This window comes from Dermacentor silvarum, chromosome 2 (assembly GCF_013339745.2).
Source record: "Dermacentor silvarum isolate Dsil-2018 chromosome 2, BIME_Dsil_1.4, whole genome shotgun sequence".
NCBI lineage: Eukaryota > Metazoa > Arthropoda > Arachnida > Ixodida > Ixodidae > Dermacentor > Dermacentor silvarum.
In genome coordinates this window covers 245,129,812-245,149,753 of record NC_051155.1, presented here as the reverse complement: position 1 = coordinate 245,149,753, position 19,942 = coordinate 245,129,812, and the positions used below count along the sequence as shown (strand labels likewise).

At 47.8% G+C, this 19,942-nt stretch overlaps 1 protein-coding gene across 1 annotated transcript in view; it reads right to left on the bottom strand.

Annotated features, from left to right (window-relative positions):
* The window catches only part of LOC119443023 (tensin-1-like), a 283,272-nt gene that overhangs the window by 35,279 nt on the left and 228,051 nt on the right, over positions 1-19,942 (bottom strand). The window contains 17 exon segments of the mRNA XM_037708140.2: positions 330-516; positions 4,235-4,546; positions 5,209-5,473; positions 8,356-8,604; positions 10,184-10,219; positions 10,347-10,457; positions 10,939-11,004; positions 11,669-11,871; positions 13,011-13,071; positions 13,190-13,302; positions 13,851-13,934; positions 15,569-15,633; positions 16,780-16,902; positions 17,290-17,340; positions 18,631-18,728; positions 19,593-19,654; positions 19,737-19,780. Coding sequence (XP_037564068.1) covers positions 330-516; positions 4,235-4,546; positions 5,209-5,473; positions 8,356-8,604; positions 10,184-10,219; positions 10,347-10,457; positions 10,939-11,004; positions 11,669-11,871; positions 13,011-13,071; positions 13,190-13,302; positions 13,851-13,934; positions 15,569-15,633; positions 16,780-16,902; positions 17,290-17,340; positions 18,631-18,728; positions 19,593-19,654; positions 19,737-19,780 — 2,130 coding nt within the window.

Below are 19,942 nucleotides of genomic sequence, written 5' to 3'. Positions count from 1 at the left end.
CGCCTAATACCTGTTAATATGCGAAACCTCGCCGGCTACTTCTAGTGGACTCTGTAAAAACGTATTCATTGGCAGTCCTTTCCGCCAAGTATTCGTTATCAACATCACTTAAATAAGAAAAACATTATTTGTATGCGCCAGTATGGTCTTTCTTTTATGCAATGTATTTCAGCATCGTCGTTAATATTATGTTGCTAAATTTGCCTACATACTGAAGCTGGCGTAGAAATAAGAACATGAATACGAAATCGTGCGTTATTGCGTGAGCGTAGGCTATAGCGTTATTGGTCAGGGAGCTCAATGATAATAAGAAAACCGTGAGGACGAACCTTTAGCGTTCCCACGTCGCCGTTCATCGGTGACATGTCCACTGTGCCGTTGGGTGGTTCGGGACTACGCATGGCGGTGGCTGTGCGTAATTCCGCGATCAACTGTCTCTCCTTGCGATGCCTATCTTCCCACGAACCTTCTCGGCGGGCGCGCAGTTTCTGCTGTTGCTTTTGCAGCCACGACTGACTGTAAGAGAATGGCAATAGGTCGCACGCGATCCTGACACTGTTTGCATCTACATGCGCTGAAACCAACCTCCGCAACGCTGCTTCTAGAGAGAGAAAATAGAGAATATGAAAGAAACCGGGCCAAAGCTATAAAGGATAGAAAACAGAATAAAATAAACACAGATGTGAATGAGGGAACTGCAAGCGAGCACGAAGTGAGGCGCTTCATTACAACCACATTTGAGATGGCAATATATGACAAGTAGAATGAACTTCCAATGCCAGTTACGCCTCCTATTCTACAAATCAGTCTTGAGGCATGGCATCATGCAGAGCTCACTGCTTTTACGCGTACACATGCGCACAGAAAACTGTTTCTTGCGGTGCTACCGTAGTTATAGGCACGCCAAGCGAGCCAACAAAGTTAGCACGGTGCACAAACGAACTCTTATGCGATGCGCGCTAGTTTGTAGAAGAGAAGGGAACTTAAGGAGCCCCGGGAGAAAGTCCCTGATCGGAAAGAGCGGAAGGCGGCAAATGTTCAAAAAGCAACAGTCAGGAAGGAGAACAACCAGAGATAAGGTGATAAGTAATAAAATGAAGATATATAAAGATCACAAGCAGGAAACAAGAAACAACGAAACGGAAAGCGGTTATCATGTTTGAGCTGATACCGTTGGGCAGATATAGACAAGCGCCGTGGAACCACAACTGAATGTACCGCCACTTATGTTTACAATAGCGAGAAGCGAAACTGTTCTCTGGCCTTAAAGCCTAACATACTGCTGAATACTCGACCATCAATAACGCTAAAAGTGTAATACTGACTATATACTTGCATTTCGTATGTCTGCTGCCATGCAAAATTATGTAAAAAGAAAGTGGGCAGCATTTACTAGTCTTGCTAGACTGGAGTAAACAGCGGAGCTGGTGATCGACCTAGCTTCTTCCAGGTTTTACTAGGTTTGGCTAAGTTTTGCTAGGAAATGCTAAGCGCTGCTAGGCACGGTATTCCGAATCGGCTCGCCGCCGACGCGCAGATTCTCGCTTGGCCGCGCGGCGCGCTTCAAGATGAACGGCTTCTTCTTCGGGTGTCCGGATCTTCTTTGGTCGTCCCATGTCAAGGCTACATGTACTCGCCACAGAGTCAACGTGAGTTGTGCCGCCGTCGCGGCGGCTCCAAGCTTTATATCCCCGGTGACGTCACGGCCAAGCTGCGCCTCCACACTTGCCGGGGCGTGGCTGGTCGAAACCTGCCGAGCTGCTGCCGACGCCGCCCGCGCCCGGCGCGAACCCTGGAAACGGGGAAACGCGGCCGGCGTAGGCAGCAGCTCTGCGCGTTGCTTCGTTGGCTCTGCTACAATTTCTTTCTTTCTCTATCTCGCTCTTATTTTTCTCTTTCCCTCTCCCGAGCATTGCGCGCGCTGCGCGCGCTGCGCGGTTGCTCTCCTTCCCTCTCCTTAACGTCCCATGTTAAGGCAACATGTGCACGACGCGGAGAGGAGGCGAGGCACACCACGCTCCAGAAGGTGGTTGCTAGGCAACGCAGTGACGTCATAGCTCGGTGAGGATTTGAGGCAGGCGGCACTTTTTACGGTTACTGGCGCTGAGCCGTGCTCCCTCAAGGGCTGCAGAAGATAGCGCCAACCTTTCCCTTTCCCTCAAGAACCACTTATCATGGTTACCTAGAACAGCTCCGGTGTTAAAAACGCAGCTTCCGACTCATAAAATTTATTACTACACGGTCGTCGTTTCCTTCTTTGTTTCTTTTTATTGCGACAGCAATTATATGGACACTTCAACCGGATTTCTGCCGTCGCCGTGAGGTTTCGTATAGATAAAATCTTCGCCGCGCGCCGTATGCCCGAGCGGAAGCATGGGGGGACGCGCGCTATCACGGAGAGCGAACGCACTCAATTTCCCACGCGCAAGCAAGGAAGCGGGAAGCCAGCGCCGGAGGGAGCGGGGGGGGGGGGGGGGGGGGCGCACTTTTACTCTGCCAACAACCGCGCTCGTCGATCGCCCGCACCGTCTCTTATCTCCACACGGCTCTGACCTTTGTATGCGCTGTGCATTCGCCGCTCAGTTTCCGTTGAAGCGATAGACCGCACGTACCTTCGCCTGCTGCGGCGTATGCGCTTGCTGCAAGCGTTTTGACAGTCGTTGTCTGCAGTCATTCAGTGTGATCTATTCATGTTTATTTGTGCGCGCTCACACCACGCTTGTTCATTCAGTTAGTAATAGTCAGGCCACATTTTCCAACGCACGCTACACATGCAATGCTGCCCGGATCGGCAGTGCAGCGCTACAGGTGTGTCCCTTCGCACGCGCTGCCCACGGGAAGCGCTTCTCATCAACACCACCGTTTCACACGCGCCTTCTCGTGGTCATCGAGTCTCTCTTCATGTCGGTCTACTTACGCCGCAGCACACCTGCTTACTTAATCAGCTCATGTTTACTACCATTCATATTGCTACCAAAGCCGCTCACCTTACTTCGTATGACATTGCTGTGTTGCTATCGCATTCATTGCTTCACCCTTAGGGCGAAACTGTGACATTTTTTTACATGTATAAGGAGAATAGAGCCACCGGCTACACCTCTGCTCCGACGTGCGATAATTAGAGCAACAAAGGCATAGTGATACAAAAAGCACTCTAGGTCGAGTTTTGTGTTTCACAATATTTCACAAGTTGGGGCACACAAGCCACCAAGTTCACAAGCTAGAACAGAAGCCCAGTGCAGTCAATGTGAAAAAAAGAAAAAGAAACAAAAGAAGTTAAGACAAAGCATTGAAAGTGACAGCAAAGTTTTAGGCAACTACACGAAGTAAGGTTCGTAGTTTCATCAGTCACGGATATTGCAGTAAGCACTCGCTTACTAATTAAATTAACAAGCATGGTGTCCCGCGCGCACACGGCAAACATGAACAGATCTCACTCGATGATCGCGAACTCTCGCTGTCACAACGCTGGCGTGATGAAGAGCGCCGGCCTCAAGGAGCCAACGCTTCGTGCTACCTCTCGCTTCAACGCGTCTCCGAAACTTGAGATGACGCGACCTTCAGGCACTAGGCAAGCAGGAAGACAGAGCACATCAAGCGCTCAGCCATCTCGGCTCGCCCTTTATTGCACCCACCAAAGATTACCTCCAAGAGAGGACGCGCGGGCCGCGTATGCGCTCAACTGCACGAACAGCCGTACGCAGCCACGGCCGGACTAGAGGAGAAGACGCCGCTCAACTCCTCCTCCCTCCCTTCCCTGCGCACGCTTGATCAGCTGACCTACAGAACTGGGCACGCGAGAGGGCGGCACACATCAAGCCACTATCCTACTCGGCTCATTCTCGCACGCTCTTCCTCGCACCAAGAGCATGCGACGTGCGGGGTGCAATCTCGTTGCACTTGGACTTAATGCGGAACCTCACAGTGACGCCGACGACGACACCGACGGCCTAAATTCGCCTGGAGTGTCCATATAATACCTAGCGCAATAAAAAAGAACGAACACGTATATAGAGACCATCACTATAAACCCTACCCTACGATACAAGAACAACATACAACGAACATACAAGAACCCATCTCTGGAATCATGGGCTCTGGATAGCCACAAATGCAGCAAACATCAATGTCCTTGTTCGAATGGTTGGAATTAACGAATTTAGACTTGACACCCGCCGGCTTGCTCTTCCTCGTCCCATTTCTTCGCGTAACAATGTCAACGAAGTGCGCTCACCTTCCGACCACAGGCTCGGGGCTGAGCGAGGCGTCTCGCAGCGTGCCGTAGCTGCGATCCTCGAACGAGTCCCTGGCCGACTCCGAGTGTGCTCGCCGGCGCCTGAGCGCGGGACTCCCGTACTCGACGCCGTACGAGAAGGGCGATGTGGTGCGGTGGCCGCTGTCCGGAGACCGGCCGTCGGGCTCCTGGTGGTGCAGCGGCCAGCGCTGGTAGCCAGCCAGGTGGTCTCCGCCGCCATTGCGCTGCGCCGCCGCCGGAGGCTCCGATGACGCGGTGCGCGACGTGTACGAATAGTAGATGGTGCCGTGACTGCGAGGGAGCCATGCACGACGAGACTTACTCGGTGCGGCTGCGCCATGTCCTGGCTCTTTACATGACACACCTCTGGTTTTCTCCTAAGCTCGACATCACAAAATACACCTGGCGTGAAACTTAAATCGGTATATAAATTCGGTTCTATACGCTCTTAGTACTCCTACACTGCTTTCCCTTGCCCGAGAAAACCATTTTAAAGCGAAGCTATATCTTTTTTTTTTTCTTTTTGAGTTGCATATTGAATCAACCAGATTCCAGCACGTGCGTTGGATCTGCATATTTCTTTCTTTCTCTCTCTCAAAATTTTGTGAGGATTCAGCGCGATTCCTAGTAGTCGTTTATTAACGAACTATCAATATTCCGGTATAGTTGAAAGTATTATAATGTCGCTACACTACCAAATGCCTATGCATTTCAGTAGCATACCGAGTGAGAAGCATTTTAAAAGCTCGCGCAGGAAAATTACGAAAAAGTACAATTTAAGCAAAGAATAAAATATTTCTGTGCCAACATAAACAAGACCTACGGATCACAAAGCAGTAATGCGGTTTATCTGACCCTTAAACAATACAATTCTTAAGCGAAGTAATAAACATTGCTAAAAGAAAGTTCGCGAGACAGACGGGAAAAATGAATATTCGTCTCGAGGCACACACCCTGGATTTGAGAGCGAGCTGGGGCTGCCGTGGGGCAGCGTGCCGTACGAGTGCGACGGGTTAGCACGGCCGCTGCCGGGCGGCGGGGAAGCTGGGTGGTTGGGCATGGAGCGGATCTCGCGCAGCATTCCGTCCAGCAGGTCGTCCAACTCGGCGTGCTCTGACCGCAGGGGGCTCCGCACTGGTTGTTGTTGTTGGTGGTGGTGGTACTGCTGGTGCTGCTGTTGCGGGTGGCCACCGTCAGCCGAGTGGTGCACTTCCACTTCTGTGACAAGCGTGGCAACAAAAGAGAGCGGGAACAGGCAGTGAGAGGTCGTCGTCTGCTTACTCGCTTCGAGACGTCAATGGCGTCTACGAAACGTGCGGACTTTCCCGAAAGTGTCGAAGCCACTATATGCCAGTGGCGAGACTTAGCACTGAGCTCTGTAGAGAACCTCCTGCAGCACTCCTGACACTCTGAATCTCAAATGGAGAAAACACTCTTTTTTACTTCTTTTTCCCCAGTTTATGAACCTGCGAGCAGGGCCGGCGCCGTGAGGTTCTCAATTCGTGGCCATGGCGACAGCGTCTGCCTTCAGTCAGGCAGGAGCAATATGAGTTGAAATATTTCCGGCAAGGACTGAAAGCGCGAAGACAATTTATGCTACGAGAGGAAGTCGCGGGCCTTAAAAATAGCCTGCATAGCGACCGTTCGTTGAAAAATCATTCATAACTAATATTTGACGGGCACGCGCGCGAATGCAAATTTAGAATAGGAACGCTTGAGTTCCGCTTTCGTTCAGAAACGAAAACAGAAAAATAACATGACACGTCTCCTTTTTATTGCGATAGCAATTATATGGACACTTCAACCGGATTTCTGCCGTCGCCGTCGCCGTCGTCGTCGTCGTCGCCGTGAGGTTCCCTATAGATAAAATCTTCGCCGCGCGCCGTATGCCCGAGCGGAAGCGTGCGGGGACGCGCGCTATCACGGAGAGCGAACGCACTCATCTCCCACGCGCAAGCAAGGAAGCAGGAAGCCAGCGCCGGAGGGAGAGGGGGGGGGGCACTTCTACTCTGCCAACAACCGCGCTCGTCGCTCGTCCGCACCGTCTCTTATCTCCACACGGCTCTGACCTTTATGCGCCGTGCATTCGCCGCTCAGTTTCCGTTGAAGCGATAGACCGAACGTACCTTCGCCCGCTGCGGCGTATGCTTGCTGCCAGCGTTTTGACGGTCGTTCTCTGCAGTCATTCAGTGTGATCTATTCGTGTTTGTTTGTGCGCGCTCACACCACGCTTGTTCATTCAGTTAGTAATAGTCGGGCCACATTTTCCAACGCACGCTACACATGCAATGCTGCCCGGATCGGCAGTGCAGCGCTACAGGTGTGTCCCTTCGCACGCGCTGCCCACGGGAAGCGCTTCTCATCAACACCACCGTTTCACACGCGCCTTCTCGTGGTCATAGAGTCTCTCTTCATGTCGGTCTACTTACGCCGCAGCACACCTGCTTACTTAATCAGCTCATGTTTACTACAATTCATATTGCTACCAAAGCCGCTCACCTTACTTCGTATGACGTTGCTGTGTTGCTGATCGCATTCATTGCTTCGCCCTTAGGGCGAAACTGTGACATTTTTTACCGCATATTTTCGATTGCAGCAGGTGTTGGGAGCGATTGTACAATGTGACTGCATATGCTGCGGATGTAATAGATTGTAACTATGAGGTGGAAGTGTCAGGCGACACAAAAATGTCGCAGTTTCGCCCGAAAGGCGAAGCATCGATTGCGATAGCAAATTAGTAGAGCGCTATTCGGAGTAGGGATAGTAGTTTTATCGGCTGCATAAACTTGGACACATTGGCTTACTAACTGAATTAACAATCGTGGTGTCAGCGCGAACAAGCAAACATGAATAGATCACACTGAATGACCGCAGCCAACGACTGTCAAAACGCTGGCAGCAAGCGCAAGTTCGCGCGGTCTATCGCTTCAACGGAAACTGAGCGGCAAATGCACAGCCCCGTACAAAGGTCAGAACCGTGTGGAGATAAGAGACGGTGCGGGCGACCGCCGGGCAGAGAAGTTGTTGGCAAAGGAGAAGCTGCCCCCCCCCCCTCCCCCCCTCTTCCCGTTTCTTGCTTTCGCGTGGGAGATTGAGTGGCAAGATACGCCTTTGGCGCCGGAGCACAGCGCCGCCCCGCCTCCCTCCCTCCCATACCCCAACGGCCTTTCGCGGGACGGTCGCGTTTGCTTTCCGCCGTGCGTTCGCCCTCCGTGATAGGCGCGCGTCCCCCGCGCGCTTTCGCTCGCGCATACGGCGCGGGGCGACGATTTTATCACCCTTGGAATCTATACGGAACCTCACGGCGACGGCGACGCCGACGGCAGAAATCCGGTTGAAGTGTCCATATAATTGCTATCGCAATAAAATTGAATATTGTTAGGAAAAGGCGGAGCTGTGGTCCACAAAGGACCGTCGACCGCTTTGCACCGTGTAATCTGTATCTCCAACGGCGACCTCAACTCATAATTGCGCAAAGAGATGTATGATGCACTTAATAAACGCGGACAGAAGATTAGAACGACGGGACACGCGCGCTATGCGTGTCCCGTCATAATGTTTTGTTCACGTTTATTACGCAAATCACACGTCTCAATATGCTAAACCAACTCACCCAACTAGCTGTTTTGATTAAAATTGCAGGCTAATTAGTCCGAATACTATGAAGCTGAAAAACATACACATGGTGTGGAGAATAAAAAGAAACATCATAGAAATATGTGTTCGCTCAAGATCATTCTACATTAAAAGCTACAAAAGCTATCTGACGCAGCAAAGGCGAAACAGTTACAAACATTCGCATATTTCTCCCCAGCATCAATGCTTTAGAGCATAAGGATCGAGGGTGGCGCGACGTGAGTTATCCCGTTAACGTAATCAAGTAACGTAACCTCGTCCCATTAAAGTAGTCGCAGCAACACAACGGTTTCGATATATACATGAATGCAGCATGAACGCAACGTCGTTTTAGCCACATCGGCTCCTGTGGCAAAGGAGGGCCATGAAAAATGATCGCTGTGCGAAGGTGAGTGACATGCAGTCCGAGCGATCGCCCCGCCGGCCCTCCTGAGTACAGAGACAGAGACGACAGAGTCCCTCACCGACGGTGCCTCCGTTGGGCACTTTGTGGAGCAGCCCCTGGGGGCTAGGGTTTCCGTAATTGTGCAGGCCCGAAGAGGAGGAGATGCCCGAGTCCATGCTCACAGTGTGCGGCCCGTCAAGCACGTCAGTGTCGGGGGCGGCGGCGTTGGGGGAGGAGGGGGAAAAGGGGCCGCCGTCCACGGGCTGCCTGCCAGCCTTGGACACCACTGCGTAGAGGTTTCCGTCAAGGGGACCCTCTGCGTGGGGAACTGGAAGCCGGGAGAGGAGCCGAGCACACGGGCAGTTAGCCGGGTTAGCGGGGACGGGGCAGCGCTCACAGCCACCGCTCAGAGGACGGCAGAGGGACAGACAGGCAGGCAGACCAGAATGTCAGCACACCGTTACCTACCACGGCACGATCAATTTCTTTTTAATACATAACCTTCTATTAGGCAGCATAAATGGCGTTTGAGCTGGCAGCGAAGTTTACGGTGTCGTTAACGTAAACTAAAACCACGTGACTGCGGTTATGATACTCTAGATAAAATTTTGCATTGCGGTAACATTGTTCTTACATCTTCACCAACTACCATTTGTATAATTTCTTGGTACTCCTTACTTCTTTTCGCTAATTTCCTGTATCCTCCCCTCACGCAATACTCCTTCGGGAGCCTGTAAGGTAACTAACTAACTAACTAACTAACTAACTAACTAACTAACTAACTAACTAACTAACTAACTAACTAACTAACTAGCTAACTAACTAAATAAATAAATAAATAAATAAATAAATAAATAAATAAATAAATAAATAAATAAATAAATAAATAAATAAATAAATAACTGATTGCTTGTACGCTTGCATTCATGTCAGTAACACGTTTTATGTAGTGTGCATTGATGTCATAGTTTCTGTTTCTGATGTTTTAGATGTAGAATCTGTTGCAACAGCACAAGAGCCACCGTCATCATCCCAACGTGCGAACTTCTGCAGGTGGGAACAATGGCTAACGGAGGTAAGGCCGCAGTCAAGGCTCCTACCATGGGCATGGTCACGGTAGACGCTTTTGGTGCATTACATAAACAACGCGCTTTGGAGGCCAGACCGGTGGGGTTTACGCTTTTGCGACCTAGGAAATAGTTCGAGTTCACAAGAGTCACAAGTGTGCTTGTAAAAGTATTCTGGAACTCGATGTTCCGGTTCTCTGCCGGTTATGCGGTCATAGGTAGTCTTCATTACGAACCAAAAAAAGACCCATTAGCTCTTTTTTTGTTTTCGTGTTTGTTTATTTTTTCTGACACACACGTGGCCATGACTAAGCTTTTGCTCGGTAGCTAGGTAAAGCATAAGTGGCACAGCTGACGCGGCGCGAAGTCATGGAGCTTGTGGCTCTATGCAGTTCTCAATAGAAATCTAAACTAAGCGTTCGACTTGTGCGGCGAAGATACCGTACTCGCTTTGTGTTTGAGCGGCCATAAAATGTAAATAAGTACTACGCAGGGAGATACAGAAATGAAACCACCAGGTCGGGCGAGGTTTATTTCATAGTTGTTACGCACAGCTCCGCGGCATATTTTCATTTTTTACTTTTTGTAAACATTGCGATCGTTTTATAACATGTCATTCCTTTACTTGCGGTTAAGGTTTATAGTCGCGCGTAAATGCCGAACTACCTTCATCGATCTACCTTTAGCAAAAGCTATTAGCGTTAACCAAGGCAAAATTTAGTCTCAGAGCATGCTCTCGAATAAAGAGATACACAAACCATGCAAGCAGGCACCACCACAAGAAGCAGAAGTAGGCGCATCAATAGTGCATGCTTAATAAGATGCAATGACATCACCTACCAGAAATGTTGGTCGGCTCAATCAGATCATCGAGATCTAAAATGAAAATAAAATAAAATAGAGACTGTTAACAAGGTTCAAAGCAAAATTTTCCGGGGCAGTGGTTCTGACAACACCTCACCATATTCAAGTAGTACTGCACTCAGAGAACATAGGTGCTTACCACTTTGGCTGTCTTCGTGAATCAGGTCAAAATTTTCGTACGAATCCTGCCTGACCAGTGGATCTTTCGTCTGGTCGGCTGTACTGACCATGTCGGTCACAGAACCATTTCCTGCAAGAACGAGAAAGGTCAAGTCGTCAGAAAGACAATGAAGCTTTCGCAAAACTAACACAAAGAAGCGGCTAAATCCTGCCCGGATTTTTTTGTATCTCTATGACCCGACTTCGTGTACCCATTCGAGCTGACTACGTTCCAGTGTGTGCAATATGATTTCTGTTATAATTTGTAAGTTATGTGAAATGACAAGGTTTGCGTGTTTTATGACTTTTCATTCGAGCGACCCTCCATTGTACAGTGCCGCCTTGTTTTCTTTATTTTTCTTCGTTTTTAGTAGTACGCATTCATTCTATCTGAAAAAGAGTAGCTGGTTCCGAGTTAAGGCGCCAACATCTCCTAAATATCATGTGGGAAAAAAGCAAAAAAAAAAAAGCGTTAACAATTCACACCGCAAACGTACGTGAAAGCACATCAGAAGCAAGCAAGCAATATTTAGTAACAGTAAGTTTAACAATGATGTTTCTCTCCCATTTACCTCTGAAGTCATCAGGTCGATCGGAGAACAGCAGTTCCACTTGACCATCGTCAGGAAAACGGGGATCTGTTTCAAAAGATGTGCATCAATCTGTTAAGAAACGAACTGTGGGGCTTCAATGGTTGAGCTATAATAATAATTTTATCCATGAAATGTACGTAAATATATGTATAGTGTTGTCAAGACTCAAAAGCTTACTGCTGCATGCAGTAATCGCGTCTCTGCCCTATGCGGACGTGCTATTTCAAATTTCAATATTATTCGTAGAGATTGCCCAATTTTTCACGTGGCGATGCTCTCTGAAACGCTGATTTTCCTATCAGAACCGCATTCATATCATTGGAGGACAAGATAAAACAACATACGGACAGAGCTAGAAGCATCACTAATCTCGCAATGTTGTCATATACCAAAGCAACTACAATCTTGAGTTCACGCGGAGAGTTAAGAATAGAGTAACTGCTGAAGTACACCACGAACAGAGATGAAAACAAAGAGCACGATACGTCAATGGCCGAAACCATCAGCCACACAGAAGTAGCAGCGCAAGTTAAAAGAACGTTTCTGCGAAAAGCGCTCCAGTTCAACTCCGTGAGCGCGCACGACTGCGCAATTTTAAAGCACCTGACGGTTACAAGTATGTGGGGTGAAGAGCGTAGAGGAGATTTTATCGAGAAGGCAGAGTTGATGGCGATGGGATTGGGCAAAAGGGGGCGTGGCGGCGGCGCACCAGAGACGGCGTCGTCGAGGTCCGCCTTTGCGAAGAAAACCTTGCCGCCCTCGAGGGTGCACGTGTGGAACTGCACCCGGAAGATGGGTGTCCGGCCAGCGGGCCGCTGCTTCTTGTGGTAACACTTGATGAGCACGTCGCCCCGAAGGGCCTGGTTCGCCTCCAGCGGTACCACCAGCCGCCGAGAGCCGTCCGTGGCGACGCTGCACGCATCACAGGGATATGTAGCCACACGGATACGTCATGCTTGACAAGTAAATAGACTACTACTGCATACAGGAATGTGGCCAAAGTACAACGAATAGAAAGCGAAAGAAACCACTGTAACCCTTACTAAAAGTGAACGTTTTCACAAACCTCGGTACGTGCAAACTATATGTTACGTAATTAAGACATTTACTTTGGTATACGTAGCCTTTTAATTAGGAAAAAAAATAGAAAGGCAGAGGCATCAGAAATTCCTGCGTCGTAACCACTATTTTGACTTCGCCAGACAAGAAAAAAATCAGTTTCGTCCGAAAGGCGAAGCATTGATTGCGATAGCAGCTTATTACACTGCTACACGCAGTAAGGTTAGCAGTGTTATCAGCTGTATAAACTGCCGTAAACATACGCTTACTAACCAAACTAACAAGCACGGTGTCATGCGCGCACAGGCAAACATGAACAAATATCAGTAGATGACCGCGCGGACAATCGCCGCCACAATGCTGGCGCGATGAAGAGCGGCAGCAGCGGCGAGCGAATTCCCCTTCGAGCTGCCTCTCGCTTCAACGCAACTATAGGCGCGCGAGAACACAGCGCACACGAAGCTATCGGCCATCTCGGGTCGGCTGGCCTTGGAACCCCACCGCAGGATTACCTCCAAGATCAGACGCGCGCGGCCATGCGCTGCCGCGGCCGCAGTACAGAGAAGCGGAGACGCGCGCCACTCTGCCCTCCTCCCGCATCAATATGATTTGCCACTTGCGAAGCACGATTTAAAAAAAAAAAGAAAGAAAAAAGAAAACACACACAAGTGCCCGTAGCCGTGCAGGAGAACAAAAATAATCAGCCTTTATTTTTTTATCGCCCTCAAAACGGGCACTGGAAGTCGGTATTTGAAAGCGCGGTCCTAAGACGCACGCGACGAAGATTATAGGCTTACAAGGCAATTCCGGGCAATCTGCGGAGTGAGGGGCTAAAATTGCATAGAAGGCTTGATCCCCGAAGGAGAGCAAGCAAGCCTTTGCGAGCTCCGTATATTTACTTCAAATTCTAGAAACCACTTTAGCGGGACTGAACGGTTTTAAAAAGAAAGAAGCAACAGATTAAGATTAGACTTAAAGCGAAGGTGACTTACTGGACGCCCGACGTGTACACCGGCTGCATGCCTTGGTAGATCTTGAAAAATGGCCGGCAACCTGGAAAAGGTTGGAAGCGTCAGAGAAATAAATAAAATAAAACCGGCCTCTTGCGCAAGGCAGTACGCGTTATTTCTTTCTCTCTCTCTCTCTCTCTTCCCGAAAAAAATGTTCGCACCTCCTCTGTTGTCGAAGTTGGGAATTCCGTGAAGGATAAGATGGTGCAGGTACAGAGCGTTGTTGTTCATCTTGATGTTGCCGGACAGAAGCTCCGTGAAGTAGTGAACATACCTGGAATGGGACGAGTGCGTACACTGTTAAAGATGCAGCGCCTCAGATCTCTGGAGCCGCTTGTTGTAACTGGCAAAGTAGCTGGATAGGGGCCTGCATCGCCAACAGCTTCACTCGCATTTAGAGAAACATGGACTTAATTTTTTTTCTTTCGCGCGCACTTCTTCGTAGTCTTATTAAACTTTCTGCATTAATGCACAATATAATCTGTAATGAGAAGGCGTCTTGTGGAGAGAAATTGCGTCAAATGCACACAATCCTCTGGCGAAAATAAAAGGAAAAGAAAATGGCGCGTTGCGCGTAAATGCTACATAAGGTGGCACTCATATCGTTTAAAACTGTCCTGTCATGAATTTGATTGTAAAAAGGTTGAAATCAATAACTTTGGTTGGTAGAGGGCACCATCGAAGAGGGTCATCTCTTCATACAGGTGTCATTGCAACGTCAAGAGAACAACCGATGCGATGTACGAGATTGACAGTACAAGAGGAAACGGATGTCAAAGCAGTTTCAATGAGAGATAGAGAAAAAAAAATATTTAACGTCACCTCCTCTGGGAAGGGTGCATCGAGGAGTAGAGCTTGTCTTCGTAGTACCTCCGCATTGTTAACCGGTCGAGGGCTTGATTGTCGCTGGAACGAAACAACGTCAAACATTAAGTCGTTTTCATTGAGCAACGAAGTGCGCGAAAGGACACAGAATAGCTTCGCGTAACAACGCAGCAACATCATTGTCCGCAATATTCAGTCTCTCGGATTCCCTTCTATCTCAATAGCAACAGTAGGCAACAAAGAATGAAATAAACAACTGCAAAACGTTACAGTCATTCGTTTATATTTAGGGGAAAAGAAAGAAACGAGAGATGATCTCATCATCAGCACTAAACGTGAAATCAAATTGGACAACATTTTCTGAAGTCTATTCGCGTACAGCTCCTATGAGGCGCACGAAAATGCCTAAATATAGAGTATGATAAATATGAGCGACTCTTCAAGATAACCTGAGCTATCCTACCGCATATTTGCCGCAGAGACTAATTGACCGTAACCGCGTAACATTTAATTGGGGCAATATGACACTTAATTGTAATGAGAAACGAAGAACGCATATTAAACGCACACGATATTCGCTTTTAGACTTTGAAAACTATAATGCTACTGGTTGCTTTTGAAACGGTAAGTTCCCCAGTTTATTTAGGATTCCAAAAAGCGTAGCGCATCCGGAGCCAAAATCCCACCCACCGAAAGAAACAAAACGATGTTGGTTCGAACGTTAAAAGTGAGCACTCCAAAAATAGATACTAAAAAGGTACTTATGCTCGCGCAGAAAAATCTTTTTTGACATTTCTATCCTAAAGACAAAAAGGTATACTTGGGTGCCGTGCGTGCTTATATTCGTGATAATATGGCATTCACGTCCACTTGAGCCCAAGTGGACTAAATGATATGAAAGTTCGGGCGTCGGAAGCAGAAATTCGCGTCGGGATGTAATAAAGAACTGTTCGCTCCTTCAATCTCTCTCTCTCTCTTTTTATGATGCGATTGGCCGTCGGGCCGTTACTGGGTAGGTTTACAGCATACACACATAAGCCTTCCCAATTCAAGTAATTACAATTCTTCGAACGGTATATAATGCAACGTAATGAAAACACAATTTAAATTTCCAAAATTCAAGATGGCAGTTGTATAGCCCTCAAGTGCAAAGTACATCACGCGAATTTGGGATTAAAGACAAAATAAGAAAATAAAAACAGTAAGAGGGGCAGACGCAATCTCGCAACCAAACAAAATTACATGTAAGTACAATAACATACATAGTATTGAAAACCTTGGGTCCTGGAGTAGCCGAATCAGAATATTAACCATTTCCATCCCGACGCTCCAAACAAAAAGAAAAGCTTATATATATTTACTTATTAATTACGTTTCTCTACTGTAGACTAAGTAAGAATCAATTTTGTGTATGCTGTGTTGCCTCTACTCTTGCCAGTGTGTTGTTTTTGTGTGTGCATTCAAAAGGCGAAACAGAAAAAGTATACCAATAAAGGTTTATGAATCAAAACAGCATGCGCCTTTGCTGGTTGGTGCATACGACACAAAAAAGACTGCAATACACAAATTATCGTGCATAGTCTGTAGCCTAAGTTACGCAACGACCGATAAAAAGCATTAGCGATGCTTCCTGCGTGTTGTGACAGCTCCGAATATTTAGTTGCACGCAAGTTTCACTACAAAGGCATTACAGGCCTGCAGGGACAACAACTAACCTGGCGCATATGCTGGTGTAGTGCAGGTACGCCGCCAGTACGACGCCGACGCGGCCCTTGTCACCCTGAAAGGAGGAGGTCAGTTTGAGCGCAACGTGAGCTCGCGCTATTGGATTCCACAGCTCGAGGCCTGCTTCTCGAAATCCACAAATCGAGATCAAGAACAGAACCAGTATGTATGGATGCATAGCTCAGAGGAGACGGCGCGTCGAAATACGTACGGAACTGCGCGCTCTCACGAAATATTTCATTTAAGAAAGATCGACATTTATACGCGAATACACAACAATATAGGCGAAAACAAAATCGCACGTGTGGGGATGTTTCAGATGTGACAGTATTTCAAGATATGCAGTGCTGGCAGTACAGGACACTTTGCAACCAATGCTACACACTGAACTCACGTGAACTTGCACAGTGGAACTCGACGGAATTTACCAACGCTCATCTCCACAACTTGGATCCGAATCTACGGGTCCGTCTTCCGTCAGGAATATCTAGAGCTGAGGAGACGCTTCTGTGCCGCTTGTGGCTTGGCGTGGCCTTCACAAATGCCTACTCATTTCGGATCGGAATGGCCAACAGCTCTACATGCGACAACTGTAGCTGCGAGGAAACAGACAATCGTCCATCTTCTCTGTGAGTGTCCCCGCTTCATCGCGCCCAGGAAAGAACTTTAGTGCTTCAATGCATAAAACGACGTTTTGCTAAGAGATCAATTGGAACGCCAATGCATTTCACCGCAAAGTTCGGGAATCAATATCTCGAAACTGCTGTCATCCTGAGAATTCATTCCAAGTGGATCCGCCTTACGATCTGCATGGCTAGAATTTGTAAATTGCAATATGGACCATAAGGTAATTAGTTAAAAACCTAATGAGTGATTTTTGTTAATTAGTCGATTATGCATTTCATTTTTGGTGCAAGTAATGTCCACCTCTTCGAGTAAGACAGCTCATGAACTATAACTGTGCTATCTGCCACAGGCAACCTTTAAAAGTATAGACACAGCAGGTTGGAGCGCAGTGGCTCCTGCCGAGTTATGTGCTTCTCTGTAAACAGATTACCACTCTCTATAAAAATGTCAGAACAATTAAGGCGAGTGCACACTATACAGCACACGTGTGCACTTGGCCGCCTTTCGCATTCCTGTCTATTCTACGCCGTCACATAAGCTATACGGTCCCAGCTGAATGGTACCGTATACTCGCCTTAGAGTGAAGGATCGCGACGTTCTGCGGATCGGCGTGGAACCACGAGTCCAGGCTCTTGCAGATGGTGCAGAGCCTCTCGAGCGGCGGCGAGAGATGGGCCGGCCACCCGAACTCCGCAATCTGCGCAACGAAGCAGGCCAGCACTTTGCTGCAGGCGCGCAGTTCGGGGACTGTCGGAAAAATAGACTGTCCGCTAAAGCAGGCAATGGTAAAGAATATTGAAATGAGAACGGCGCGTTTCCTCGCATTAGCCCCATAGTCCTAACCAAATGTGACAACACTAGTAAGTTTTGCACGGGGAACGCGTGATTGTAAAATAAAGAAAGAAAATTGAACCACATTAGCGTTGGGCAACAAGAAAAATTTAAAAAAAAAGGGGGGGGGGGGGGGCTGAGACAGACTGCATTTCGAAGAATTGGGGCAGCTGACACAGGACCAGGTTGATATCGCGGTAAACGTCTAGTGTCGCTTCTGAATTTCCGTAGAAGAATAAGCGCCTGTCCTTACCTGGCTGTTGAGCCTGGCGAGGTCGTGCCGTTTTTCGGAGAGATTAAACACCTAGAGATGAAGAAGGAGAAATGTAAACGAACCTTTGAATCAAATAATCAATGCGCCGATGTATTTTTTACAAGGATAAAATCCAGCACCAAACACACGAGTGATAAATTGATTGATTGTTTGGTAGATTAAAGTTTAATGAGTTCTCTTTCAATAGCGAGGATGCAAGGATCAAAGGCACTGATACTTGAATGATGTCCCTGCTCCCTATTAAGGTAAGATAGTGTCTGCAAAACTCTAAAAAAAAGTTTACACCCTTTGGGTCGTATCTTGTCCCAAAACAATAATGGTCATCCGCCTTGCTCGCGTTTCCTGTGTTGAAAACTCAGCGCTCGCTACTTTCCTGTCGAGAATGATGTGTCACGCTGATAACGCGCAAGCCTATACATGGAGGAAGGAAACAAAACAGGAGAGGCCCTGACGTCACGTTTTTGAAGCCGGAAGTGCAGCCATGTTGGTGTGCCACCTCTCTTTGCGCCTCCAATCAGGGGTTCTGCAGCTCGCCGGAGCAGATGGGCGCGAACTTTGAACTTGCATTGTTACGACCCGCCGGAAGTGTGTGCTCCTGACGCGCGTCAAAACAAAGCCTACAAAACGTCTGTAGCAGTTTTAGTGAAGCAGACGCGCTCCTGTGTTTTTCAGTGGCACGTTGAAGAAGACGACGAAGACCCGCGCGCCGTGATTGCTTGAGTGTACCTGTTGCTGGCCGACACTCACACTCACAGACCCAAAACACAACTTTCAAGCTTATACACCACATTCCAAAGTCAGCTTTAATTCTCGCGAACAAAAGGTGCTGCGGGAAATAAACCGGCGGAAAAATCTTATCTCACTTTTCGGAGACCGAGAGCAGCAGCGAAAGCTTCAGGAGCGCGGTTGCCATGGCAACGTTGACATTTGGGGTACCCGTCCCAGTGGTCCTTTGCGAAAAACAGCACGTGACTTCTGCCACACCTTCTCCAATACGTTCGTGCTGGCCAGGGCCCCTCCTGGGGTTTCCTTCCTCCATGCGTGACTAGGAAGTACCGGACTCGCAACGTTAAAGAAAGCAAATGCGGACAAGACAGATGACGATTATTGTTTGGGGACAAGACACGACCGAAAGGGTGTAAACTTTTCTTAGAATGAACAGTAACCATTCCAGCAGCGTGTTGCTACATAACTATAGCAAGTACGATCGCTTCTCTGATAGCCACTGACACGCGTTGAACGCTCTGAAGCACATACTTATAACTTGCGCAAAGTATATGACAAATCGGAGACGCTAGACCAGGAGAGATGATTACTCACCGTGTACTTGTCCCCATGCTTTGTCCTTAGCATTCGGGTCACCTCCTTCAGGTTACTCCGATAGGTGGTGTCTAATCCACCTTCGGGAAACGTGACAACTGGAAAACGCACGCAAAATTATGTTGCAGCATCGAATACGCGGCAATGTAACACGCTGAGCACCGTGCAGTCCAGATCTCCAAAGTGATAGCTTTCTGTCTGTGTTCCACAAGATTGTCTACAGATGGTGAATTCAAGTTGCACTTGGGATAAGCGTTTCTCAATTATAGTTCCTGTGCAAACTCAGTCGCAAACGAGCTCCTCATAACCTCTCTAGCTTCTTCTGTGCGTTTAGAAAGAGACACAAAAGAAAACACATATGCTAGCTTCGAGAAACACACATCTGTACTTGCAAATAGGTCTCTCTTATAGTTAGCAAAAAATTAAGAGGGGGTGGGGAGTTGCTTAGCCAGAAAGAACGCAAAACCAAACTCCGGTGGCGGCATTACTTTAAAATTCCCGCACCACCTGTTCTTGACGTCACAGATGTTTACAGAGTTTGCTTCAGTTGTGGTAATTTGTTGGTCATAATAAATGCATTTGATAGTAAGCAAAAGAATAAACTTGACAATTTTTGTCCTTGCCACAAAACAGGACCTATATAGCGGAGATCGAATGCAATAAAATCAGCGATGTCAAAGTGATGTGATAGCAGCCGCTATTCGGACGCGAAAATCAATGAGGGAGATGTAGCCATTATATACATATATATTTTTCGCTGAATAATAAATATTCCTTTCTTTTGCTCCAACAAATGTAAATAGGGCTTTCGAGGAATGAGACGCCAGTCCAAAGTGATTTAGCCTTTCTCATTAGTGTCCCTTACGCATCGCGCATGAATAAATGGCCTGCGTTCGCGCTACTGAAATATTTGTGCTCCGTCTATGAACGACCCTAAGGAGGCATGAAGTCCAAAGACGTACCGATAATCTTCTCCGTTACGTATGTCACATCCATGGCGAAACTAAGTTGTCGTTCGAGGCTTCTGCATGAATCAAAATGACAAGATTTCAGGACTCAGGATCCCATTTAGATTGCAAAGACAAGTCAAAGTACGCAATAATTACCTTGGGCTTCTCGTTCGTTCAAGTGATCGGGATCCAGGACTCTTCTAATGAAAACAAAGATAACAGAAAGATTTAAACGGTCAGATTGGCAAGAACGATATAGCTTCACACTGCAGGGCACAGATGATGTCGCCAACGGAATGCTAAGGCTGACAATAAGAATGACAACGGCGGGCGTGAGTGCCCTCTTAGAATTCTTTTAACAG